General features: G+C 44.9%; 1 protein-coding gene across 7 annotated transcripts in view; it reads left to right on the top strand.

The window, feature by feature from the left end:
• The window catches only part of LOC148331475 (palmitoyltransferase ZDHHC5-A-like), a 97,408-nt gene that overhangs the window by 3,441 nt on the left and 68,967 nt on the right, over window positions 1-25,000 (top strand). For 2 of the 7 annotated variants that reach the window (XM_088301834.1, XM_088301835.1), the window contains exon 2: window positions 15,585-16,883. In XM_088301834.1, coding sequence (XP_088157960.1) covers window positions 16,735-16,883 — 149 coding nt within the window. In that variant the 5' untranslated portion in view covers window positions 15,585-16,734. Of the gene's footprint in view, window positions 1-15,584; window positions 16,884-16,982; window positions 21,797-21,890; window positions 21,952-25,000 lie in introns of those variants that run through there. The other 5 variants (XM_088301837.1, XM_088301836.1, XM_088301839.1 and 2 more) reach the window with 5 other exon arrangements.

The raw sequence follows: 25,000 nt of genomic DNA, 5'->3' as shown, positions 1-25,000 counted from the left end.
GGTTTAAAAAAATAATTTAAGGGATAAAGTGTTTATTTTCTGCTTATACTGAAAATACAGTCAAGCACCTACCATGATACACTTCTGTATTTGGGTGAGTTTTGTGTTACAATGATTCAAATTTTAAAAACAATGATGTTTCAAGTTATACAACATTCAGTCATTTGTTGATGGTAGATAATAGAATGTCATAAAAGGCCCTCCTCACCCGATGAAACTTCCGTTCAGAGCCCCCCGTCACACATTTTTAGGTGAAATAATACATATCTTATCCAATGTGATACTGTTGGAGGAGATGCATCCTTCCACTTCAAAAGAATTAAGCACTGCGCCAACAGAGTTGACAAGGCGATAACTCTTCGACCCCCGTTGGATAACCCCAACCTTTCAGCCATAACCTCAAAAAGCCACAGTGGATTTAAGGTTATTTTAACACCAAGTAGAATAGAAAGAGCATCACAAATATTACTCCAATAATGTTGAATCTTGGAGCAAAGCCAATACATATGTATTAAAGTGGCCTCAGTAAATTTAAATCTGTCAAAGGTAGGGTCAATATGAGGTTTGATGCGTGCCAGTTTTGGACTCGCACTGCGCAGAGAGGTGAGCAGTCTCCCTGAGTCAGCAAAAGAGGTAGGGGGGTCAAAGGGCCGACACGAAGGAAAAAAGAAGCGAAGAAATTCACGCCTGTCCACAGCAGCGAGCGCGATTCTCCCAAGGCCGTCCCAGTGAGTCTTAATTTCATTTTTTTATCTACTTAGAATTAGAATTAGAATTAGAAATCCCTTTATTGTCATTGTACTCAAGTGTGCAACGAGATTAGAGGGCTCCCCTCTCCAGTGCAATACAACAATAATACAGACAAATATATAAATTACATAAATAAATAAGAGAGTGCAATGGAATTTAGTACTGAATAGGGTATATAAAAACACATCACGATGCTGTTCTGCAAGGTAAGGGTGTTCTCGTGTGTGTGTGAGAGTTCAGAATGGAGATGGCTCTCGGAAAGAAACTGTTTCTCAGTCTATTGGTCCTCGATTTGATGCATCTGTAGCGCCTGCCAGAGGGCAACAGGTCGAACAGGTGTGAGTTTGGGTGGGTATTGTCTTTGACGATGTTGAGAGCCCTTCTGAGACACCGGGCGGTGTAGATGTCCGACAGTGAGGGGAGAGGGCAGCCAATAATCCTTTGCGCTGTTTTGACTGTCCTCTGGAGCCTCACTCTGTCCGCCTCAGTGCAGCCGCTGTACCAGGTGGAGACACAGTACGTCAACAGGCTCTCGATGGACGAGTGGTAAAAGGCTAGCAGCAGCTTCCTATCCAGGTTGAATTTCCTGAGGACTCTCAGGAAGTGCAGACGCTGGTGGACCTTCTTTACCACTGCTGTGGTGTTGTGAGTCCAAGAAAGGTCGTCGGAGATCTGTACTCCCAGGAACTTGAACGTGTGGACCCTCTCCACACACACGCCTTCGATGCAGAGGGGGGGCGGCACCGTCTTGTTCCTCCTGAAGTCGACGACAATCTCCTTTGTTTTTGCAGTGTTAAGGTGCAGTCTGTTGTCCTTGCACCAAGCTGTCAGTCTCTTTACCTCCTCTCTGTAGGCTGTCTCGTCACCTTCCGAGATCAGACCGACCACTGTCGTGTTGTCAGCAAACTTGACGATGGTGTTGTTGCCGTGGGCCGGGCTGCAGTCGTAGGTGTAGAGGGCGTACAGGAGAGGGCTCAGCACGCATCCTTGAGGGGAACCGGTGCTCAGCATGCGGGTGGAGGACGTGTAGGGGCCGAGCAACACAGTCTGGGGTCTGTTGGTCAGAAAGTCCTTAATCCAGATGCGTGTGAGGGCAGGGAGGCCGAGAATGTCCAGTTTGGCGACGAGGATGTCTGGGATGATCGTGTTGAATGCCGAGCTGTAGTCCACAAAGAGCATCCTTGCATAGCTCTGCTGTTGTTCCAGGTGGCCCAGCACAACATGCAGAGCAGTGTCGATGGCGTCCTCTGTGGATCTGTTAGCCCGGTATGCAAACTGGTAGGGGTCCAGAGTGGGAGGAAGGCAGTCCCTGATGTGCTGGAGAACCAGCCTCTCGAAGCACTTCATGATGACTGGTGTGAGAGCAACAGGACGGTAGTCATTCAGGTGGACGGCTGGTGACTTTTTGGGGACAGGAATAATGGTGGAAGTTTTCAAGCAGGAGGGGATGACTGCTTGAGCCAGGGAGCGGTTGAAGATCCTGCAGAAAACATGTGACAGTTGGTGGGCACATGTTTTGAGGACCTTGCCTGGTATTCCGTCGGGTCCAGTAGCTTTCCTGGGGTTAACAGCCAGGAGCGCGCGCCTCACATCGTGTTCCTCTACGGTGAGTGGGGGGGAGTTGGAACATGAAGTGCGGGGGTGTGACGGTTGGGGCGAGTCAAAGCGAGCGAAGAAGCAGTTAAGCTCCTCTGCCAGCGATGCACTCGGGTCTGCAGAGGTCGTGCTGCTGCCACGGAAGTTGGTGATGCTCCGTAGACCCTGCCACACCTCCCGTGGTCTGTTACTGGCAAGGTGGGCCTCCAGCCTCCCCTTGTAGGTTGCCTTGGCTAGCTTGAGCACGAGCCACCCTGTACTGGGCTTTGTCGCCTGACCTGAAGGCAGCGTCACGGGCCTTGAGGAGAGAGCGAACCCTGCTGGACATCCAGGGCTTCGCATTTGGGAAGGTCCGTATAGTCCTGTGTAGGGACACAGTTTCCATGCAGAACTTGATGTAGTCCAGTACACAATGTGTGTAGACATCAAGGTCCTGATGATCAAAGAGGTCCCAGTTTGTGTCTTGAAAGCAGTCCTGTAATTCACTCATGACGTCGTCACGCCAGATTTTCACAGTCTTTGTGGTGGGCCTGAATCTGCGCCTGAGAGGGGTGTATGCAGGTGCGAGCTGCAAGGACAGGTGGTCTGACTGGCCGAGGGGGGCGAGTGGGAGGGCCCTGTATGCGTGCTTGATGTTCGAGTACACATGGTCGAGAGTGTTGTCTCCCCTCGTTGGGCACTTGACATGCTGGTTTAAATTGGCCTTATTAAAGTCTCCCGCTACTACGTGAACGCCATCAGGGTGGGCCCGCTGATGTTTATTGATGACGCACGCGAGTAGCGAGAGCACCGTGCTAGTGCTAGCGTCGGGAGGGATGTAAACAGCTGTGACAATCACGACCGTTAGCTCCCTCGGGAGAAAATAAGGCCGGCATTTAACAGACATGTACTCGATGTCGGGGGAAGAGTGCTTCTCGACGATCGTGCTATCGCCGCACCAGTTCTCATGCACGTAAACACAGAGCCCCCCGCCCCTTCTCTTACCGGGGTCCCTCGTCCGATCCGCGCGATGTAGCGAGCGCCCGGCCAGCTGGATGCTAGCGTCGGGGACATCTGCGTGCAGCCAGGATTCCGTGACGACGATCACACTGCTGTCTCGCACATAGCGGTTTCCCAGGATTTGTAATCCCAGGTCGTCGATTTTGTGGACCACGGATCTGGCGTTGGTGAGGTACAGACTCGGCAGTGGTTGCCTATGGGGCTGCCGTCGCAGCCGTTGCAAGACACCGGACCTGCAGCCCCGCTTCTGCTTCCTCCCTCTGCGTCGCCTGCGCCGCCTCCCGGTCCCGATGACAAGCCACGGTGAGCCGGGCAGCCTCGCCAGTTCGTCCGGAATTTTGCGATCATAGCAAAATTCCTCTGTGACGGTTATTTCGCATCGATATCCAATGTCCACGATGTCCTGGTGGGTATATCGATGTTGTGCCTCAGTTGGTGCCAATAAGAGCAAGCAAACACTAATAAAAAGTAATAAGGAGCACTGGGAGGGAGAGCTGTTAGCCGCTGCGTCTATGCGCGCCGCCATCTTGGAACCTTATTTATATTGGTGTCACGCAAGACGTGGTAATTAAACAGCCCTTTTAACCAAACAGTCATTTGCACAATCCATTGTGACTATATCCCCAGGCATAATAGTTGTAGTTGCACTTGCAGTCACATAAATGATTCTCATGTCGTTCCTCACTTGGATCCGACACACGCCTGTTGGGTGCTCTTTACAAAGAGTCTAACCTGCCGTTGACCTCTGTAAAAAAAATCCGTACGTGTCTGTTATGGGATTTCAAAAGAGGCTAAGCAGCCATTGACCTCTGTTAAAAATTGTGTGCTTCCGAAGCTGCATACTTTGGTATCTTTTAGACTCAATTTACGTGTGTAGTGTTTGAAAGAGTCTTCACTGGTCCCTGAATTAGGGCATATGGACCTAACGCTGCACACAACTTGCGTGTATGCTGCTTGTGGGAGTTTTTTTGATCGGTCCTTGCAGCTGGTATATACAATGTAATGTGTGCACTCTCTTATTTATCTAATTTATATATTTGTCTGTATTATTCTTGTATTGCACTGGAGAGGGGAGCTCTCTAATCTCGTTGCACACTTGAGTACAATGACAATAAAGGGATTTCTAATTCAAATTCTAATTCTAATTTAAAAGCTCTGTGTACTCTAAAAGCTCCAAACCAGACACCACAATGTACTCTGTGCACCACCTTGAACTGGATAAGCGAGTGTCTCGCACTCAATGAGGAAGAATGGATTCTTCTCAGCATTTCAGACCATTCTGTCTCACCGATAGTGATTTGAAGATCCCGCTCCCAAGCTTCTTTAAAATTACACATAGTAGGGAAACCCAAGTAAAAAAAAAATCAAACTTAACCTCATACATATCTTTTTATTTGTTGGATTGAAAGATAGCAAGTCATCATTGATCTTATTCGGGTGTTTGTCTAGGAACCCTGTGATGGAGCCTGAAAAAAAAAAAGCCTCACCGCAAATATCGAAAAAAGTTCTTGGCCGGTAAGTTATATTTATCAGACAGCTATTGAAAAGAAGCAAATTTGTCCTCAATAAAGAGGTCTTCAAACATTTTTAGCCCCCACTTATGCCTGATATTAAAAGTAGAATTATGCATTGAAGGGGGAAAACATTATTCGCCGCTATTGGACTCGACAAACTAATGTGTTGAAGATCAAAATACTTTCTGAATTGTAGGTAGAGTCTAACAGAGATATAAACAATAGGGTTGTGGCGTGGCACATTCTGAGATAAAGGGTCGGGTGCAACAATTATAGCTGGCGAGGATAAAGAACCAAAAGAATTCCTCTCTAAGTCCACCCATTTTGGTCTGGCCTTATTAGCTCCATCATGCACCCAAAAGGACAAACAACAAAGATCAGCAGCCCAATAATAACGAGAATTAGGAAGTGCTAGACCGCCATCCTTTTTCAGTCTCTGCAGGTGTTCTGTACGCAGATGCGGTCTTTCCCCATTCCAGATGAAAGATGTAATTAAAGAAACCAGCTTCTTAAAATAAGCATCGGGATTAAAACAGGAATGGCCTGAAATAAATATAAGTATATGGGTAACACCAACATTTTTACAATGCCCTTCCAACCAGCGACAGTGAAAGGAGTGACCATCTAGACATATCTTGTTGCACTTTCAGTCGTAGGTCAGTGAAATTACACTGGAAAAGATCACAATAATACCTTGTCACTCTAATACCAAGATAAGACAAACTATGCTAAACACCAGGAAAGTGCTGATTTTTTTGGGGGATTATAACAACAAGTCCTATAGCTAAACTTGGATATCTTAAAAGGCACTGACATATTTTGTACCACTGTAATCATATTCAAAGGTAATATCTCACTCTTATGCAAGTTCAGTTTATAACCCGAGATTTCCCCACATCTTAAAAAAAAGGTCCTGAAATTGAGGTATAGTTGTTCCAGCTCTGGCTAATGCAACAGTTGATTGCGGGCATAAAGAGATATTTTATGTTCTATGCCAGGGGTCGGCAACCCAAAATGTTGAGCCATATTGGACCAAAAAAACAAAAAACAAATCTGCCTGGAGGCGCAAAAAATTAAAAGCCTTATATGTTGTGAAATGCGCTATATAAATAAAGTTGTATTGTATTGTATAAGCCTTATAATGAAGGCAACAGATGCTGTATGTATCTATAGTAGTTATATTAGCCGGAGAGAGGCATGTTTTTAATTTTTTTGTATTAGTCTGCAAATAGGTCTTCTGATATGTTGATGAATGACTTCTTCATATCCTCACCTTCTGTGAACGGTTTTCTGTGTTTTATTTTCCCGGGTTGTGAACAAAACCTGCAGCAGTAATGGAGTTTGGAGATGCAATCCACTTTTGAAATCTATTTTTGCGCTCCTCTAATTTCTCCAGAAGTAACGTTTTCTTTCACTCCCAATCAGGTACAATGAATGCAAATGATTCAGTCCAAGAATCGTTGAATCATCTGTTCTGCTCAGTTATTTTTCTCTTTTTCCCTTTGGAATCCATGGCCCATCACACAGCCGCCGGTTTGTTTACAACAGGCACCTACCTGGCATCCTGCCCTGCTGATAGAAACGTATGCCGCAGGCTATGACGCAAATCTTTGTTGACAGAAATGTTGAAATTTCATATTTATTCTACACATTTTTTACAGCATTGGAAAATGTTAAGAATGTTTATGTCCTCTTTGTCCTCCTACAGAAACCATATTAAAACAAAAAATATTTCCCTCCCTTATATTTTTCCATGTTAAAACATTTATGGAAAAGCTCCAGGGAGCCACTTAGGGTAGCGCCAAAGAGCTGCATGCGGCTCTGGAGCCGCGGGTTGCCGACCCCCGTTCAATGCCATATCTTCTAATACCATGGATGTAATAGAATGGTTCTTCCTTATGGCAATGGCAAGAGGTTCGATGGCTAACACAAAAAGAGGAGGGTTGAGAGGGCAGCCCTGGTGTGTGGACCAATACAACCTAAATAGTTCAGAGTAGTGGTTATTGGTTAGTACCACAGCTGAAGGACATGCATACAGTAACTTAACCCATGAAATAAAAGTATTACCAGAGCCAAAGCTAAGCAAAGTTTCAATCAAATAACTCCATTACACTCTATTGAATGCTTTCTCAGCATCCATGGAGAGAAGGCATTCGGAGTCAGATTGACAAGGATTGTACAAAACGACGAATACCAAAAAATGCACGCCTGTCCTTCACAAAACCTGTCTGGTCCATGGATACATCCATACATCCATCTTCTAGCCGCTTCTCCTCACAAGGGGGTGTTGGAGCCTATCCCAGCTGTCTTCGGGCAGTTGGCAATTTACACCCTGAACTGGTTGCCAGCCAATCGCAGGGTACACAGAGACAGACAACCATCCGCACTCACACTCATACTTGGGGACAATTTAGAGTATTCAATCAACCTACTATGCATGTCTTTGGAAAGTGGGAGGAAACCGGAGTACCTGAAGAAAACCCACACAGGCACGGGGAGAACATGCCAACAAATAATTCAACTAAATGCTGAAGTGTATACATAAGTTGAGGTGGTTCTTTTTTTTAGTTTTTCTAGACTCGTCTGCATATTTTTGACCATTTTCAACATATCTAAAATGTACATGAAACCCTAAAATAGAAAATAAAAATTTGAAGCCAACTAAGCTTTTTGAACAGGTTTTTATTTAAATTTACTACATAAAGTTGTATTTTAATGAATTAAATGTGTAGTGAACGTAAACATAAAAGCTAACATAACGTCACCATAAAATTACTGCTCATAGTGCGGGTCTAGTACTTTGAACAGTCTTCAAAGCCCTTGTTTTTATAGGAATCATGTCTTTGATGTCTTTAGACTTGCTTGTTTTTTTTTTCATATGGCGTGCCCTTGTTAATGACCTGTTTGGTTTGACTGTCCTCGTCGTGTTTTGGGTGCACTCTCCACAAGCGATTACGTAAACATGTTTGCCATGTTGCCACCTGACAGCCGAATGGAGTCTCTGCAAACTATGCAAATAACTATGGTTTGCGTCTGGTCCTGCTGGGAAAAGCCAAACCAAATCCACGCTGTGGCTGCTGAGTTTTTTTTTTTTGGGATCATCTCTGTTTCGTGGTGACTTCCCGCCATGGCTACCCGCCACACAAACAAACAGGGAGAAGCGAATGTCACGTAGGCTGCACTGTGCATGCTGTGATTAGTTGGACGGGTACGCGTCAGCAACTCTGAGCTGCCATAGAACCGCATAGAATCTGCTCTATAACGATCTTTCGGCTTTATGAGATCACCAACAGATTAAAACCCTTAACAATCTAATATCGTCATATCGCCCACTAATGCATGCAAAGCTATTTTACAAGTTCAAATGTTAACATCAATCAACTGTCCCTTTGAACTCGTCTTGTAGCACCAACCTATTCAAAACTACAGCATATCTGTATATGATGCAGCTGTGTGTGGTTTGTAGTGCCCTAATCTACAAAAACAAAGGCAATCAGAATCAGAATGCCCTTTATTGTCATTGTACTCACTGTACAACGAGATTGGAGAGCTCCCCTCTCCAGTGCAATATGACAAATAATTTAATGAATATATCAGTTTAATTAATTAAATATTAAATAATCAAGATAAAAAATGAATAAAATTAAATAAATAAACACATTATGTTGCAGTTCATCGGCACGGTGGATGACTGGTAAGCACGATGGCCTCACAGTGAGAGACAGCACCGGTCGTGGGTTCGATCCCGGCTCCGGCCATCCTGTGTAGAGTTTGCATGTTCTCCCCGTGCCTGCGTGGGTTTCCTCCGGGTACTCCGGTTTCCTCCCACATTCCAAAAACATGCATGGCAGGTTGGTTGGACATTCTAAATTGCCCCGAGGTATGAGTGCGAGTGCGGATGGTTGTTCGTCTCTGTGTGCCCTGCAATTGGCTGGCAACCAGTTCAGGGTGTCCCCTGCCTACTGCCCGAAGATAGCTGGGATAGGCTCCAGCGCCCCCCGCGACCCTAGTTAGGAGAAGCGGTATAGATGATGGATGGATGGATGGATGCACGGTAAGGGTAATTGTGTGCGTGAGTTCAGCATACAGATGGCTCTCGGGAAGAAACTGTTTTTCAGTCTGTTAGTGCTTAGATGCACCTGTAGCGCCTGCTAGTGGGCAACAGGTCGAAGAGGTGTGAGCTCGGGTGAGTATGGTCCTTGATGATCTTGTGAACTCTGCTGAGGCACCGGGTGGTGTAGCTGTGCAACCGGGAGGGGAGAGGGCAGCCAATAATCCTCTGCGCTGTTTTGACTGTCCTCTGGAGCCTCACTCTGTCTACCTCAGTGCAGCTGCCATACCAGGTGGAGACACAGTCAGTCTGCAGGATTTTGATGGACGAGTGGTAGTAGGCCAACAGCAGCTTGCTGTCCAGGTTGAATTTCCTGAGGACAATTTATTTACTTGACTTTCAATGTTTTTTTTGTTTTTTTTTTAAGTTTACTGTTAATATGTTTAAATGTTGTCAACGTACATTCTAGTAATTGTTGCAAGCTACTTTAGTTTTCTCTGCTTTGATTTTGAATGTAGTTTACTGTTGTTTGTAAATTCTAGTAGGTGTTGTCTTTGCATGTGTGAAGCACATTGAGTTGCTTTGTGTATGAAATATGGGATAAAACTATAACTGCCTTTGCTTCCCTTGCCTTCTAACACAAATAGAATGTGGTTTGTCAATGTCTTGCTGAAATAAGCGGGGGCATCCATGAAACAGAAATTGTATAGATGGCAGCACATGTTTCTCCTTCACCAATGCCCAAGTTACCCCTGCCATTGGCACTAACAAAGCCCCATACCATCATAGCGTTTGACCTTTGCGTCCATAACAGTCCGGATGCTTCTTTTCCTCTTTGGCCTGGAGGACACAACATCCACAATTTCCCAAACAATTTGAAGTGGATTTGTTAGAACACAGGACACGTTTTCCACTTATTTATTTATTTTTTTTAACTTTATTTTTATGAACAGTGTATAACAATCCTTGACAGCACAACCAAATAAAATAAGACAATTGTAGAAATAAACAAGAGAAGCATTTTTACAATTTTGTACACCAGAAATGACAGTCACTGGCAGAAAAGTGAAACGCGGAGATCAAACTATGTGAACCTCAATATCACGTAATGTAGTGTTCTGATCAAATGTCTCAAATAATTTGTTATAGTTTGCTTTATATAATCGTGAAAGTTGGGGGTGAGCGTGCGACCCAAATACTTGAAGCCCTGATTATTTCTGTGGAAGGTCACTATATCATCGAGCTGGCTAGGCCATGTCCCAGACACCATCATCACTTCTGATTTATTAGGATTGATTTTATATCCAGACACTTGACCATAATCCTAAAGATTTTGCAATGGGCTGGATTTTCAACAAATAGTAGTATGTCGTCGGCATACAGCGCTAGTTGGTGTCGGTGTCCGCCCTCATGATGTATTCCTTGTATAAGTGGATTTCTTCTGATCAATTCAGCGAGGGGTTCAATACTAAGAGCAAATAGTATAGGCGAAAGTGCATCTCCCTGTCTTGTCCCCCTACTCATCTTAAAGAAATCGGAACAATGTCCGTTAACCCTAACCCCTAGTATGTTAGAATAATATTAAGAGGTTATTATACATTTGCCGTGACGCAGCTTTATTTCAATGTCTGGTGCGCATGACACGTTGCAAATTAGTGGAGTGGACTATGCTTGAGTGTTTGCAGTTTGAGTGGAGATACAGGAGGACACCGCTTGCAGGGAGGTGCCTGCAATTGGCAGGGCGGCGGTGCTTCTTCAGAAGTGAGGATGACGCAAACAGCATCGTGCTGAATCCTGATAGAAGAAGTTGACGTCAAAGTCTGCTGCGACCCACGACGGCGTGCCCATGTTAAACCGGACTGAACCAGCTTTGAGTAGACGAACTGTACCACCTTTGAATGTAATCTGATTCCCCGACCCTATAAAAGGGAATGTGAGAAAAACATCAGGGAACGGAGGGGAGATGAAGTTGCCAAATAAACTTTGTTAACCTTTCTGTCTCCACTTGAGCTGAGTGCCTCTCTTCTTTTAGCTTATGAACACTATATGTCAAATTGGTGAACCTGACAAATACTAAGAGCAAATAGTATAGGCGCAAGTGCGTCTCCCTGTCTTGTACCCCTACTCATCTTAAGGAAATCGGAACAATGTCCGTTAACCCTAACTCTCGACCGGGGATTCATATAAAACACCTGGATCCAACTTAAAAGCGTTTCATTCAAGCCCATATGGATTGTTTGGTCCAGAAATGTCCAATCCAGCCTGTCAAATGTTTTTTCGGCATCCAGGCTGAGAAATAATGATGGGGTCCTTCTGGCCGAGGCCGGTTGCAGGGCCCGTCTAACATTGTCAGTACTACGTCAACCGGTAATAAACCCTGTCTGGTCTGAGTTGATTAATTTCTGTGTGTCTTTTTGTATTCTGTCTGCCAAAATAGAAGTCAGGATTTTTAAGTCCTGACACAGCAGGCTTATAGGCCGATAACCCATGCACTGAGAAGCGTCCTTTCCTTCTTTGTGTATCACAGTTATGATTGCCTCGGACTAGGTTTTTGGGGGATCCCTGACATCTAAAGCATAGTTATACACCCGGCATAGGATTGGGGCCAGCTCCCTCGCAAAAACTTTATAATACTCAGCCGGGTACCCGTCGACCCCTGGGGAAGCATTGTTCTTTAACTTACTAATGCGATCTATTATTTCCTGTTCCGTTATGGGGGAGCACATCATCTCGGCCTCATCCTGTCACAGTTTATTTAATTGAGTCAAATCTAGAATTTTTGTTATTTTGCCCTTTTTTTCCCATTACTACTTTGTAATAATCAACAAATGCTTCTGCAATTTCTTTCGGTTGAGTGGTAGTTCTCTGTGTAACGGGATGTTAAATTATAGGTACCACCCGATTTGATTGGGCTTTCCTTAACTGAAAAGCCAATAGTCTACTTGCTCTATTCCCCTTCGTTTCCATTGCACTAACTATTCTCTTATTTATCTAATTTATATATTTATCTGAATTATTGTTGTATTGCACTGGAGAGGGGAGCTCTCTAATCTCGTTGCACACTTGAGTACAATGACAATAAAGGGATTTCTGATTCTGATTCTCATAGTAATTTCTTTTCCCAAATCGGAGCATTCCCTCTGCCCTGTATGTAAGAAGTTCATCCAGCTTTTCCCTTTCCTGATTTAACAATCCTAATGAGTCACGGCTTCCCGACGTTTTGTGTTCCCTTCCCAGCCTCCTAATTCCCGCCTCCAATGCAAGTCGTTTCGCCTCTCTCAGTCTTTTTAATCTTGACGTGATTTGAATGATGTGTCCCCTCGTAACCGCGTTGGCACCATCCCATAAAATAGATGGAGACACCTCTCCATTATCATTTAAGTCCAAATATTCATTCAGCCTCGCACGTAGATCTTGTTGGATTTGAGGACTGTTTAATATTGAGACATTAAGTCTCCAGTATCGAAATTGTCTTTCTTGATCTAACTTTATTTTCAACACGACCGGGCTATGATCCGACAGAGTCATCGGTTCTATTTCACATTCTATCATTTTATGTACTTCCGTCTTTGAAACCAGGAATATATCAAGTTGAGCATGACTCCCATGTACCTGGGACCTATATGTGAAGTCTCTGTCTCTGGGGTGGTGATATCGCCACGCATCAATCAAGCCAAGTCCATTCATCATTCCCAGAGCTGTGACAGATTTTCTAGTTCGGGGTCCTTTCACAGCAGGCAGTTGGTCAACCTTTGAGTTCAATACACAATTATAATCACCCCCTACCACTATTATTCCTTCCCCTTCATCCGCCAGTTTGGCCGCCATATTCTTAAAGAAAATTGGACAGTCCTCATTTGGTGCGTATATGTTCAGGAGGTGAACCTGTTCTGCCCAACTATACCTACAACCATAATGTACCTGCCTTTCCTGTCCTTAAATACCTTCTCACAGTTAAAGAAAACATTCATCCTGATTGAAATAGCAACTCCATGTTTTCTCCCTCCTTCGTGAGATGCGCTGTTTGTTCCACCCAATCCCTCCTTAATTTCAAATGTTCCGCTTCGTTTAAATGAGTTTCTTGTAGCATTGCAATTGAGCATTTCAATGTTTTAAGTTGATTAAGTATTTTCTTTCTTTTAACCGGACTCCCCAGACCCTTAATATTGTAGCTAACCACAATCAAACCCTCCATAGAGAAGAGTTGTCAGTCTTTACTGTCAAGGAAATATCATAAAACAAAACAGAAAAAAAGAACACTTTTCAAAATAAAACATTAGGTATCAAACATATCAAACTGGCTTCCAAGTCCTCAACTGGTCTGTCTTGAATAAAGACCAGTCCCCGGGTGAAAACGGTCGGGGGGTGCCGGATTCCCTCCGGGTTAATGTCACAGTGTAAAGCAGTCTGCATCTGTTTGGCAGACCACTGCAGCCCGACGTTGGCTGAGTGTGAACCACTCATAGTCAATTACAGCTGACGCCACAACCCAAAACGACCCAAGAACATTCTGTTGTTACAATCCAAACTCGGCATGAATATGAAAACCAAAAAATAGTAATTTTGCATACCTACATGTATACACGCGCACACACACACACCAACACACACACCCACACCCATACACACAGATGTAAATGCATATGTGCACCCATACATACATGCTTACAAACATAGATGCACATGTACACTTACTTAAACCCAGCTATATACATACACGCACACCCCTACTTACACTTACACACATAAATATGTACGTACATATTCATCCACATATCCACAAATGTGTACATGTGCACACACATGTCTACCTAACCACCTACATACATGTACACAAACACACATAGACGCATTTAACCACACATACTTACATATGCACCTACCCATGTACATACATACACGCACACACATATAGTCCAACAACACCCATCAGCAGGATGTTTATGAGAAAGTTTAACTGTAGCAGTGCTAACTAAAATATGTTTTGTTACAATTCAGCGACAAAAGCACTTACTTTTTTCATGATATGTCCAGATCGATTAAGGAAAGAAAAACCTGCAGTCCTCCTCTGTGAAATTACTAACTTTACGGCCACCGCGACTGGAATCCCGATTCTCCCATCTGTGTTTAGCCAGCTCCCGCTCCACTTTATCCCGTCCATCGATCCGGATCTGGATATCAAATCTCCTAAGCACCGGTGCAGCGTCCATCACGTCCTGGAAGGTTTTCTCCTCCGAATCCACCGTCATTCTCAGCCGCGCCGGGTACAAGCACCTTGCCTTGATATTTTTCTCCTTTAGCCGTTTCACGACGTATCTGACCTGGGCGCGTTTCCTCTGCAGCTCCGGGAAATAGTCGTCGTCAAAATAGATCTGTCTCTCGTCCAGCTTTACTGTACGCCGTTTCCATGCATGTTGTAGGATCTGTTCCTTTACGTTGTAGTCCGCGAAATGTATCACGATCAAGCGACGAGGATCACTTTCCTTAGGTTTCGGCATCGGGGCCCTATGTGCCCGGTCAATTTTAATGTCCATCTCAGTTAGCGAGAGTTCTGTCAGCACCTTCGGTAGCAGCTTTTTAACAAAAGCCACGATATCTCTCCCCTCGCTTCCCTCGGGGACCTGGTACAGTCTCAAGTTTTGCCTCCTTGTTCGGTTTTGAAGGTCCTCGCATCTTTCCAAAAGTTCAGCTTTGAGGCGCAACAGAAATCCGATGGCTTTTCCATGGGCATCGGTGGTCTTTTCAGTGGTGGTTATGCGCGCCTCAGCTTCCATAACCCTCTTTTCCAGCTGCGTTAGTTGTGCACTCACGGCTTCTATTGAAGTTTCCAGTCGCGTGAATTATTCGTTCGTTTGGCCTTTGAACTCCTTCACATCCATCCTCATCAGCGAAATGTCCTCCCATATGTCTCGATTTGACTGGACGATAGTCTGTAACATCTCCTCCATGTTCTTCGTCGCATATATAGCGCTTTTGCTAGCGCTAGCCGCCGCAGGCTTCGCAGGCTTGTTAGCCTCAAACTTTTCCGCCGATTTCTCCTCCCCGTCTTTAGCCCTAAATTGGTATCTTGAAAGTCTCTCGCTAGTGTCAGTTTTTGTGGTGTTGTTGGGCATGTTTTTGCCGAGTATTATTCTAAAGTCGTTTAATGGGATGGGTTAGTCAGCAGAGCTCGAACATTTGCGTCTCACTTAAACATGGCGCCGCCGGAAGTCCCAGGTTCTCCACTTAGATGAGCTCGGGCGCAGAGGAGCCGGCTGCGTTTCTGGGTGGGTGTTGTTGATAAATGGCTTTTCCTTTGCATCATAGAGTTTTAAGTTGCACTTAAGGATGTAGCGCCAAACTGTATTTACGGACATTGGTTTTCTGAAGTGTTCATAAACACATGCGGTAATATTCTTTGGATTGGATCGTGCTGGTTCAGATAAAAACAATCTGATGCCAGTTGATCGAATCGATCTATCCATACTAAGAGCTTAGTGGTGAACATTGGAGGTAAAACAAAGCGGATCATGATAGAGTGCCTCAGGCCTGCTCATATGGATGTCAATGTGCGGTTGGACCTGTCACCTGCGAGGCGGCGCCCGCTCCCGTGATCTCTGAGTCCCTTGCCCCCACCCTTTGCCTTAAATTGTTTTACTCAATAAAAAAACCTTTCTCATTTTGTGTTTCTTTAGGTGCAGTATCCTGATCAATCCCCAGACTGGAAGATTTTTGATGGTTTGATGGATTTTTTAATTACATTTTTCACTCTGTTTCGACTCCAAATATCAACCTCACAAGCACATTTTGATTGTTGCTGATTGTAGGAAGAAAAACTCAATCAGTGGAGACATTGTGGTCAGATGTATCAATCTTTTTTAAAGCTGGTGATATGACCTTTTACTGGTCTTGCCTTATGCATCTGCAAATTATTTGGATTCATATTTTTTAGTTCAATGAAATTTTTCTCATGAAAATTTAATTGACATGGATATGAATGGATTCAACCTAAACTATTTTCTGAAGTTCACCGCCATCAGATCTTTTTTGTCAATCCAATCTCTGGAGCAGATTGTAGGTCAGGTACATATGCAGACTGTTGTGCCTAATATTAATGTTGGACTGAAAGCAAGTTCCTTATTGCACTTTTTTTCAGAAACTGCAGGTGCGCTGAATTCAGATCTCTGTTTAGTAGTTGTAAGATCCAAAAAACAAGCCATTTTCAAGTTTTGCTAGAGTTTTTTTTAAGCAAGAGCAATTGACGAGGAACACTTGAAGGCTAATGTTGAAGACGGTTTGAAATGTTTCTTACAAAGGCAGGTTTTCTTCTGTCAGCAGAACTGCATTACTCAACTCCCTTATTTTGATAAATCCAAAACATCAACCAGAACATGTTAAATTACTATATTAAACAAAAACATCTTTTGAGCATTCAAACTCAAATTCTTATTTCATTGATTTATGCTTAATATGTGATATTAATGTTTTCTGGGTAACACTATAATTGCACATTTCTCAACATTTTAACAAGCCCTGTTTGGACATCATCTGTGGATTTTATTGTTGAAACAACTCAACTTTTTTTTATATTGGTACCAGGATTTTTGTTACTTCTTGAAGGTGACTTCCAATAGACACAGAAGTATGTTATTCCTCTCATCTCTTTGGTTTATTTTTATGTGCAATGTTTCTCTCTATGGAAATGTGGATGATTATTCTATGAACCATAATTTCAATTCTAAAATCACGAATCCACTTGGTACACCAGTATGAACATTTAACTGAATGACAACTCCTGCAGCATTGCAGCTGAGAACCAAAACATCACTGTACAGATAGGAAAGTATGCTTGTTGGCAGTAATAAGAGTGAAGGGCAGGGTCCAGCCTCTTCTCCCCTGCCCCTTTCAAGACCACTGCGACCCTCACGCTATGTCCCTGTGTCAGCAGCCACTTTCTTCCTGGTTGGCTCAACCACACTATTCTTCTGCTTCACGTAAGTGTTTTACAACCATGCAGGTATGGCAATGAACACCAAAAATGCGGCACACATACACACTCTCACACCCACACACGCAGACCCGCACGCACCCCCCCCCCCCCCACACACACACGCATACATGTAACTGTTTATTTTTGGTTATATTTAATTTTTCTTATTTAAGATAAAATTGGAACACATTTGGCAAATGTCTTCATGTCTTTATGCTTTTGTTTTCCTAGAATGTGTCTTTGTTCGTTTACCTACATTTGACTTTGAGTCATTTCAGCTTTCACGAAAACAACTTAAAAGAATTCTGTTAAAAATTCCTAAATCAGATTACAGGAATGCAAACCAATCTGTAGCTTTTTCAGTTCTTTCACTTATCTTTTTTCCCGGTTTCCGGCGCTGCGCGAGTGGCAACCTGTTTCACCGTTGAGCCTTTTTTGTGGCGTTTTACCTTTACCTTGTTCATCGCCGCAATGGACTATCTAACTTGCAGTTGTTTTGCTGCTGGTGGTGGCTCTTTTTTGCACGACCATATCTGGAGACGTAACTCGGAGCTACGGATCGATCGTGTATTCCGTGCTAACAGCTCCCGGAGTGAGACCCTATATCCCCCAGGAGCTGAGGAGGAAGAGACGGGGATGTCGTGCGGGGGCTAAACGCCAGGCAAGGAGGAGACAATACCACCCCGTTCTCCCGTCCATAATTATGGGGAATGTTAGATCCCTTCCCAGTAAGATGGACAAGCTAACGGCGCTAACCCGGCACAAGAGGAACTTCCGGGAGGCTAGCTTGCTGATGTACATGGAGTCGTGGCTAACAGAACTAACGCCGAATGCCGTCGTGGAATTGGACGGCTTCCAAATCTTACATGCGGACAGGACACGGGAGAGTGGTAAGAGGAAAGGAGGAGGGCTGGCTGTGTTTGTGAATTATAGATGGTGCAACCCTGGCCACACCACTATTAAGGAGCAGCTCTTCAGTCGGGACATTGAGCTGCTAGCTGTTAGCATGCGTTCGTACTACATTCCGCGGGAGTTCAGTCATGTGATCGCGGTAACGATGTACGTGCCTCCCTCTGCTAACAGTGCGTGAGTCTGTGACACACTGACTGCAGCTGTGAGCAGGCTACAGACATAGCACCCAAACGCCCTGCTCCTCATCTCTGGTGACTTCAATCATGCCTCTCCTTCTTCCTCTCTGCCTTCATTCACACAATATGTCACCTGCCACACTGCCACACCACAGACATAAAAATATTGGACCTTTTCTATGCCAACACCCGAGAGTCGTACACGTCACTGTCCCTCTCCCTGCTGGGCAAAGCAGATCACAACTTGGTGGCTCTCCTGCCTGTGTACAAACTTCTGGTCCGCAGGCAGCCGGCTGTGACATGCACACTTCAGAGATGGTCTGGAGAAGCCAAGGAGGCCTTAAAGGACTGTTTCAACACAACTGTGTGGGAAGTATTCAGCGAAGCCCACGGGGAGTGCATTAATGGTCAATCGGACACTATTACAGACTACCATATTTTCCAGACTATAAGGCGCACATGTATATAAGCTGCAGCAACTCTTTTTGGGGAAAAACAAACAAACAAGAAAACAATATGCAAGCCACACCAGGGTATAAGCCACAGTTTTCTATGTTAAATTTTTTTTTTGTTTATTGCATGGACAGAACGATTTTGTACTGTGAATGCCCATAAAAGTACAGAGACAGATTGTTAGACAGTACCTTTTAACACGGCAACTACTTTGCTAGTAAAAACAGAACATACCCAAGAAAAAAAATATATATATATTTCGTGTAGAACTAGAGCGCCCCTACCAGTGAAAGAAAAATCCACAGAAAAGCTGCACCGTTGTATAGCCGCATGGTTCAAAATCTAGGAAATAATTAACGGTTTATAGTCCGGAAAATGTTAATTTCTGCATGGAGAACACCATACCCACCAGGACAGTAAGATGTTTCTCCAACAATAAACTCTGGGTCACACCGGTCATTAAAGCTCTCCTGAAGGAGAAAAAGATGGCTTTTGTGTCAGGCCAATGCCAGTCCCCACTCAGTCTCCCCTGCTGCAGCCCCCACCAACCCCTCCTGCTGCGAATGACTCCCTCTCACTCCCTCCCCCCACAGTTTTCAGTTCCCAGCCACATCAGACAATCACCACTTCCTCCTCCCCAGTCTTGTTCCTCACCACATCTCAGGTGAAGAACCATCTGAGGAAGATAAAGGCAAGGAAGGCAGCGGGTCCAGATAGGATGAGCCCCAAGCTCCTCAAATCCTGCGCAGACCAGCTGTGTGGAATCGTCCAGCACATGTTCAACCTGAGCCTGAAGCTTTGCAGGGTCCCAACTTACAAGTACCTGGGTGTTCATCTGAACAATAAACTGGACTGGAGCGACAACCCAGATGCTCTCTAAAGGAAGGGTCAGAGCAGACTCTTCCTACTCAGGAGGCTGAGGTCCTATGGCTTTCAGGGGACACTCCTCAGGAACTTCTATGACTTGGTGGTTGCATCGCGCATTTTATATGGAGTGGTCTCCTGGGCAGGCGGCATCTCGGTCCAGGACAAAAAGGGGCTGGATAAACTGGTGAGGAAGGCAATCTCTGTCCTGAGCTGCTCCCAGGACTTTGTGGACTCAGTGGGGGGAAGGAGGATGATGGTGAAACTGTCATCAATGTTGGACAACCCAGCCCAACCCCCTCAATTACATTCTAACAGAACTCCACAGCTCCTTCAGTGATAGACTGTTACACCCTCGTTGTTTAAAGGAGAGATTTCGCCGCTCGTTCCTGTCGATTGCTGTTAGATTGTTCAAGAAGAACATTGGGTCAACTCTTCAAACGGGTGGGCATTAATGCAATTGTGCAGTCCTAGGATGCAATACACACTACTACTGTACTTTTATTCAATGTTTTTTTTATATTAACCAATGCTGTATTTTGTTTAAAATTGCAGTATTTTTACCATTGCAGAACTTTTATCATATCAGTATTTTTATCATTGCAGTATTTTGTTTTTATCATTGAAGGATGTTTATTTATTTCCCCTCTCTACCATGGACAGACTTCCCTCTGGATTACGGACAGTTATTAGGAGTGTCTCCTTGCACATATGTTGTGGGATGGAATGTGTATATACATATATACTGTTTCTATTCGCATACGTTTGCTTTTTCTGAATGTTTTCTGCTAATGTTATACATTAACTGATTCAAAATTGATCATCAGGACCTTGATGTTTACACAGTGTGTACTGGACTGCATCAAGTTCTGCATGGAAACTGTGTCCCTGAACAAGACCATTCGGACTTTCCCAAACACAAAACCCTGGATAACCAGCCAGGTTTGCTCACCCCTCAAGGCCCATGACACTGCCTTCAGGTCAGGCGACAGAGCTCTGTACTGTGTGGCCCGTGCTTACCTGAAAAAAGGCATTAAGCAAGTCAAACTGGACTACAACAAGAGGCTAGAGTCCTACCTTGCCAGCTACAGTCCACGGAAGGTGTGGCAAGGTCTACAGTGCATCACCAACTACAGAGGAGGTAGCATAACACCGGTATACCTGAGTGCGTCGCTGGCGGAGAAGCTACACTGATTTTTTGCTCACTTTGACTCACCCCAACCGCTGCACTTCATGCCTCAACACCCGCTCACTCACTTTAGAGGAAAACGATGTGAGGCTTGCGTTCCTGGCAGTAAACACCAGGAAAGCTACTGAACCCAAAGGAATACCAGGCAAAGTCCTCGGAGCATGTGCCCACCAGCTATGTTTTTTGCAGGCTCTTCAACCGCTCCCTGGCTCAAGCAGTCATCCTCTCCTGCTTGAAAACTTGCACCATTATTCCTGTCCCCAAAATTCACCCACAATCCACTTGAATGACTACCGTTCTGTTGCTCTCACACCAGTCATAATGAAGTGCTTTGAGAGACTGGTTCTCTCTCTCTCTGTGCCCTCTTCCTACACTGGATCCCTACCAGTTTGCATACCTAGCTAACAGATCCACTGAGGACGCCATCGACACTGCTCTTCATGTTGTGTTGGGCCACCTAGAGCAACAGCAGAGCTATGCCAGGATTCTCTTTGTGGACTACAGCTCAGCATTTAATACGGTCATCCCAGACATCCTCAGGACCAAACTGGACATTCTCTGCCTCCCCGCCCTCACACGCACTTGTATTAAGGACTTTCTGACCAACAGACCCCAGACTGTGATGCTCGGCTCCTACACATCCTCCACCCGAACGCTGAGAACCGGTACCCCTCAAGGATGCGAACTGAACCCTCTCGTGTACGTTCTCTACTCCTATGACTGCTGCCTGGCCCACGGAAACAACACCACCAAATTGTGGTGGTCTGATCTCAAAAAGAGACAAGACAGCTTACAGGGAGGAGATCCAGAGACTAACGGCTTGGTGTGAGGACAATAAACAACAGAGTGGAGAGGGTGGGGGAGTGGCCAGTGACTGGCAGGAGGGAAGGGGTGATCGAGGCTTTGTAGAGCATACAGTAGCTTGCTGTTTCTATGAAGCTAAACAAATTTTGCGTACTCTAAGAAAAAAAAAAGACACAAACATTGCATGTCCTACGATGTGACAATCGCGCATGCGCACATCGCAATCGTGATGTTCAAACCACACATCGTGCAGCCCTAGTGCGCACGCATCGTGGGTGGCACCACAATGCGGAAGCCCTAGTACACTCTGCCGTCCGACACGGCCAGTCGGCTTCTTGAGTCCCAGTATGGTTGCACTGAAATGGCCGCCTCCCTTCTGTTGCTACGCCATCCCTTGTGGATTGTCTGCTGGAGACAACTTAACTCCTCTTTTGTGCGTTCTTGCAACTCTGTTGTTTTTCTGCTCACTCAAGGAGACAAAGCTGAGCATGGAGACACTGTCAAGGCCACTTGCCTCAGGTGTGCTGTCACTCAGTTGTGCCCTGGACAAAGTGTCAGGCAGCTCAATGTCCTTCCCTCTTATGTACCTGACTGTCATGTCATACCATTGCAGATGCAGACGCATTCTCTGGATGGGGTGGACAGCAGCGGTTTCTTATAAATGTCCTCAAGAGGTTTGTGGTCATTATATTTTTTCCCAAAAATGTAGTGGTGAAACTTGACACATGCGTGTACAATAGAAAGCATCTCCTTCTCTATTGGTGCATAACGGGTCTCTGAGTCAGTCTGCGACCTCGACGAGAAGGCTTGCGTCGCAGTATATCTCCAGTGGCCTGGCTGGGTCATAATACTTGAGTGTGTGCACAACTGTTTGAGCCACTCAAATGATTGCTGTTGCGATGGTTGCCACGCAAATGTAACCCTTCAGGAGCTGCCGCATTGGGGCATCTTCCACACTCAAGTTAGGTATGAATTTTGACAGGTACGTCACAAACCCAAGAAAACGGCGGACGCCATCCTTTTCTGTTGGAGCTGACATGCGCATCACTGCTTCTGTCTTCGTGGGGTCTGGCATAAGACCATAAGCAGTTATCAGATGGCCCACATATGGCACTGCAGAATGACGGACGTGACACTTGCCAAAATTTAGCTTGAGATCGTATTTAGTGGCTCTGTCAACCACTCTTTGAAGAATCGCATCATGTTCTTGCACTGTAGGAGCTGCTATCAGGATGTCGTCCAAGATGCCTGCAGCTCCATTGATGCCTTCCAGCATGATATGCTGGAATATTTTGGGCGCGAATTTAACGCCAAAAGGGAGTGTCAGCCATCTGAACCTTCCTATTGGAGTGTTGTGAGAAATGATGAAGGACCTTCGCCTCTGGTATGCCTGAAACAACTTCCTCCATGGTGAGCATTGGGTAGTGTTCCCGCTTGATCACTTTATTTAGGTCACTAGGGTCAATACAGATCCTTATTTTGTCCTTGTGTGTGACAACCACCATGGAGCTAACCCATTCCGTGGGCTGGTCTACCTTTGATATGTAGCCATCTTCTTCCATTTCAGCCAATTTATCGACAATATCTTTTCCCTAAGTGCAGCAGGTTGTCAGCGAACAGGATGCACAACTCCCTCGGCATCTGCGTCAATTTTAATTGTGTACTTGCCAGGTTAAGTTCTTGTAGTGTGTGCCAGTTCTGGAAAATCATCCAGTCCCATCGGCGCATGCTGCTTCAGCATTGTGCTCTCAGCAGCACCCGCTTTGATTCCTCCCATACCATCCTGCAGGGAGTTATGCCACACAATTAGGCCCAGGGCTTCAGCTGTAGCGCCACTGAGTACGTTCTCTTGAGAAATGTTGCGGATTTTTAACTTGGCCTGTGTTTGACAGCCTTGGTATTTAAGCAGCAGGTCCACTGAAGCAACAGGTCTTAGCTTAGGGTTTGAATATGAGCGTAGGGTCCTGTTGTAGCGCTTAAGCTCCCCTGTGTGCTCCAGTAATTGGTAGTTGTCAAAGGTCAATGTATTGCACTTAGCGTCGGTATCTATTCTAAACTCCACTTCTGATGCTAGTATGTTGATATTTACAACCCACTTGTCCATATCCACCATAGACATTGGCACTTCCTCGCACGTTAGATGAAAGGCCAGGACTTCATCCTGCGTGTTCTCCTCCACAGGTTCCATTCTCACGGAGATCACACCCCGGCTGCGACACACAGCTGCCCAGTGATTCACTTTGTGGCAATTTCCTTAACTGAATAAATAAATGTTAAATATATATAATGATAATAATATAATATAATAATACATTGATTTTCTTATGACTTGTACATTTTACAATACAATACAATTTTATTTTTATAGCGCATTTCAAGTCACAGTCCAGTCTGCCATTGCATGAATTTAATCCAGCATACTAGATTTAAGGCAATAACGACCTTTAGACCTTCCAAATCAATCTAATCAACTTGTAGTTTAAGCAAACCCAGGATCAACTAGACAGGTCTCCAAAAATAATTAAGAATAAATCATCAGAATTTAAATGTAATTGTTTCTGTGGCGACCCTTTGCCGCTTGCTTACACAAGAGAAGGGCTGCTGACCATTAGTGATTCTACTCTTCGACTTTTTTCACCAATTTACACAAACCAACAAACTTTTTATGAGATAATTGCTTGCAGAGCGACTGCACTATATGAATTTGGAACACCGCTCCCGTCGATTCATCTTGCTAACCTACGTCCTGTGCCAAACAAGATAAACTTCTCCTCACAAGAACCAAACAAACCTTTGCACGCTCTGCCGCGCTGTGATTCACTGAAACATGGCTAAATGATCACATACCAGACGCCGCGTTAAACCTACCCAGCTTCTGTCTTCACCGGGCGAACCGCGTCATGGAACTAACAGGCAAGTCAAAAGGTGTCGGGATATGCTTCTATATCATCGGGAAATGGTGCCTCGATGTCACGGAGCGTAACACACACTGCAGCCCGAACTTGTAGTCGCTATTTCTAAACTGTAACCCATTCTACTCACCACGAGTTCTCCTCCTTCGTATTCGCAGGTGTGTACATCGCACCACAAGCTAATGCTGACTTGGCGCTACCAATGCTGGCTGACAAAGTAAACAAACTTGAGCTAAAGCACCCAGACTCACCTTCGTACATTCAGCTGTTTACCTCTAGACCTAATTTAAAACTGTTTGCGGTTGGATTCTTTAGTTAATTAAATTTGAATACTCACAATGTCTCACAAATGCGGTGGCCACCTGGCAAAGCTAAAAAGGGAGCTTAAACATGCTTCATTCCCTGCTCGTTCCTGAACGCACAGATGCACTCCACTGTGGAGTGTTCGAGACCCTCTGGACTCCTGCTTGCTAGAGGTTGTCGGTGCGCTGTGGAGCTTCGGCTGTGCTGCCGTCCGTACGTTATCCAAACGTGTGTGGATCTTCAACTTCTGAGAGAGCTTCCCTGAGCTTGCCGATCAGAGGAGTTACGCATCCTTTCTACTTCCACAATGATAGCGTTATTAAAAAAAAGTTTGTTCTGAAGGAGCCATTTCTTTCCAATGACCTGGATTTCCTCTGCCTGATGGAGACTTGGACTGGAGCCGGTGGATGCAATGCGATGCTCGAACTATTACTGACTGCATTTTCTTACTAGGACGCTCTGAGTACTTCACGTCATGGTGGACGACCAGCGACTATTTTTCCAAACA

This window comes from Idiotropiscis lumnitzeri, chromosome 8 (genome assembly GCF_059441095.1).
Source record: "Idiotropiscis lumnitzeri isolate Australia: NSW breed Sydney's pygmy pipehorse chromosome 8, RoL_Ilum_1.0, whole genome shotgun sequence".
In the NCBI taxonomy this organism is placed as follows: domain Eukaryota; kingdom Metazoa; phylum Chordata; class Actinopteri; order Syngnathiformes; family Syngnathidae; genus Idiotropiscis; species Idiotropiscis lumnitzeri.
Note: the sequence above shows the minus strand (reverse complement) of the source record. Positions and strands in the feature narration are given on the sequence as shown.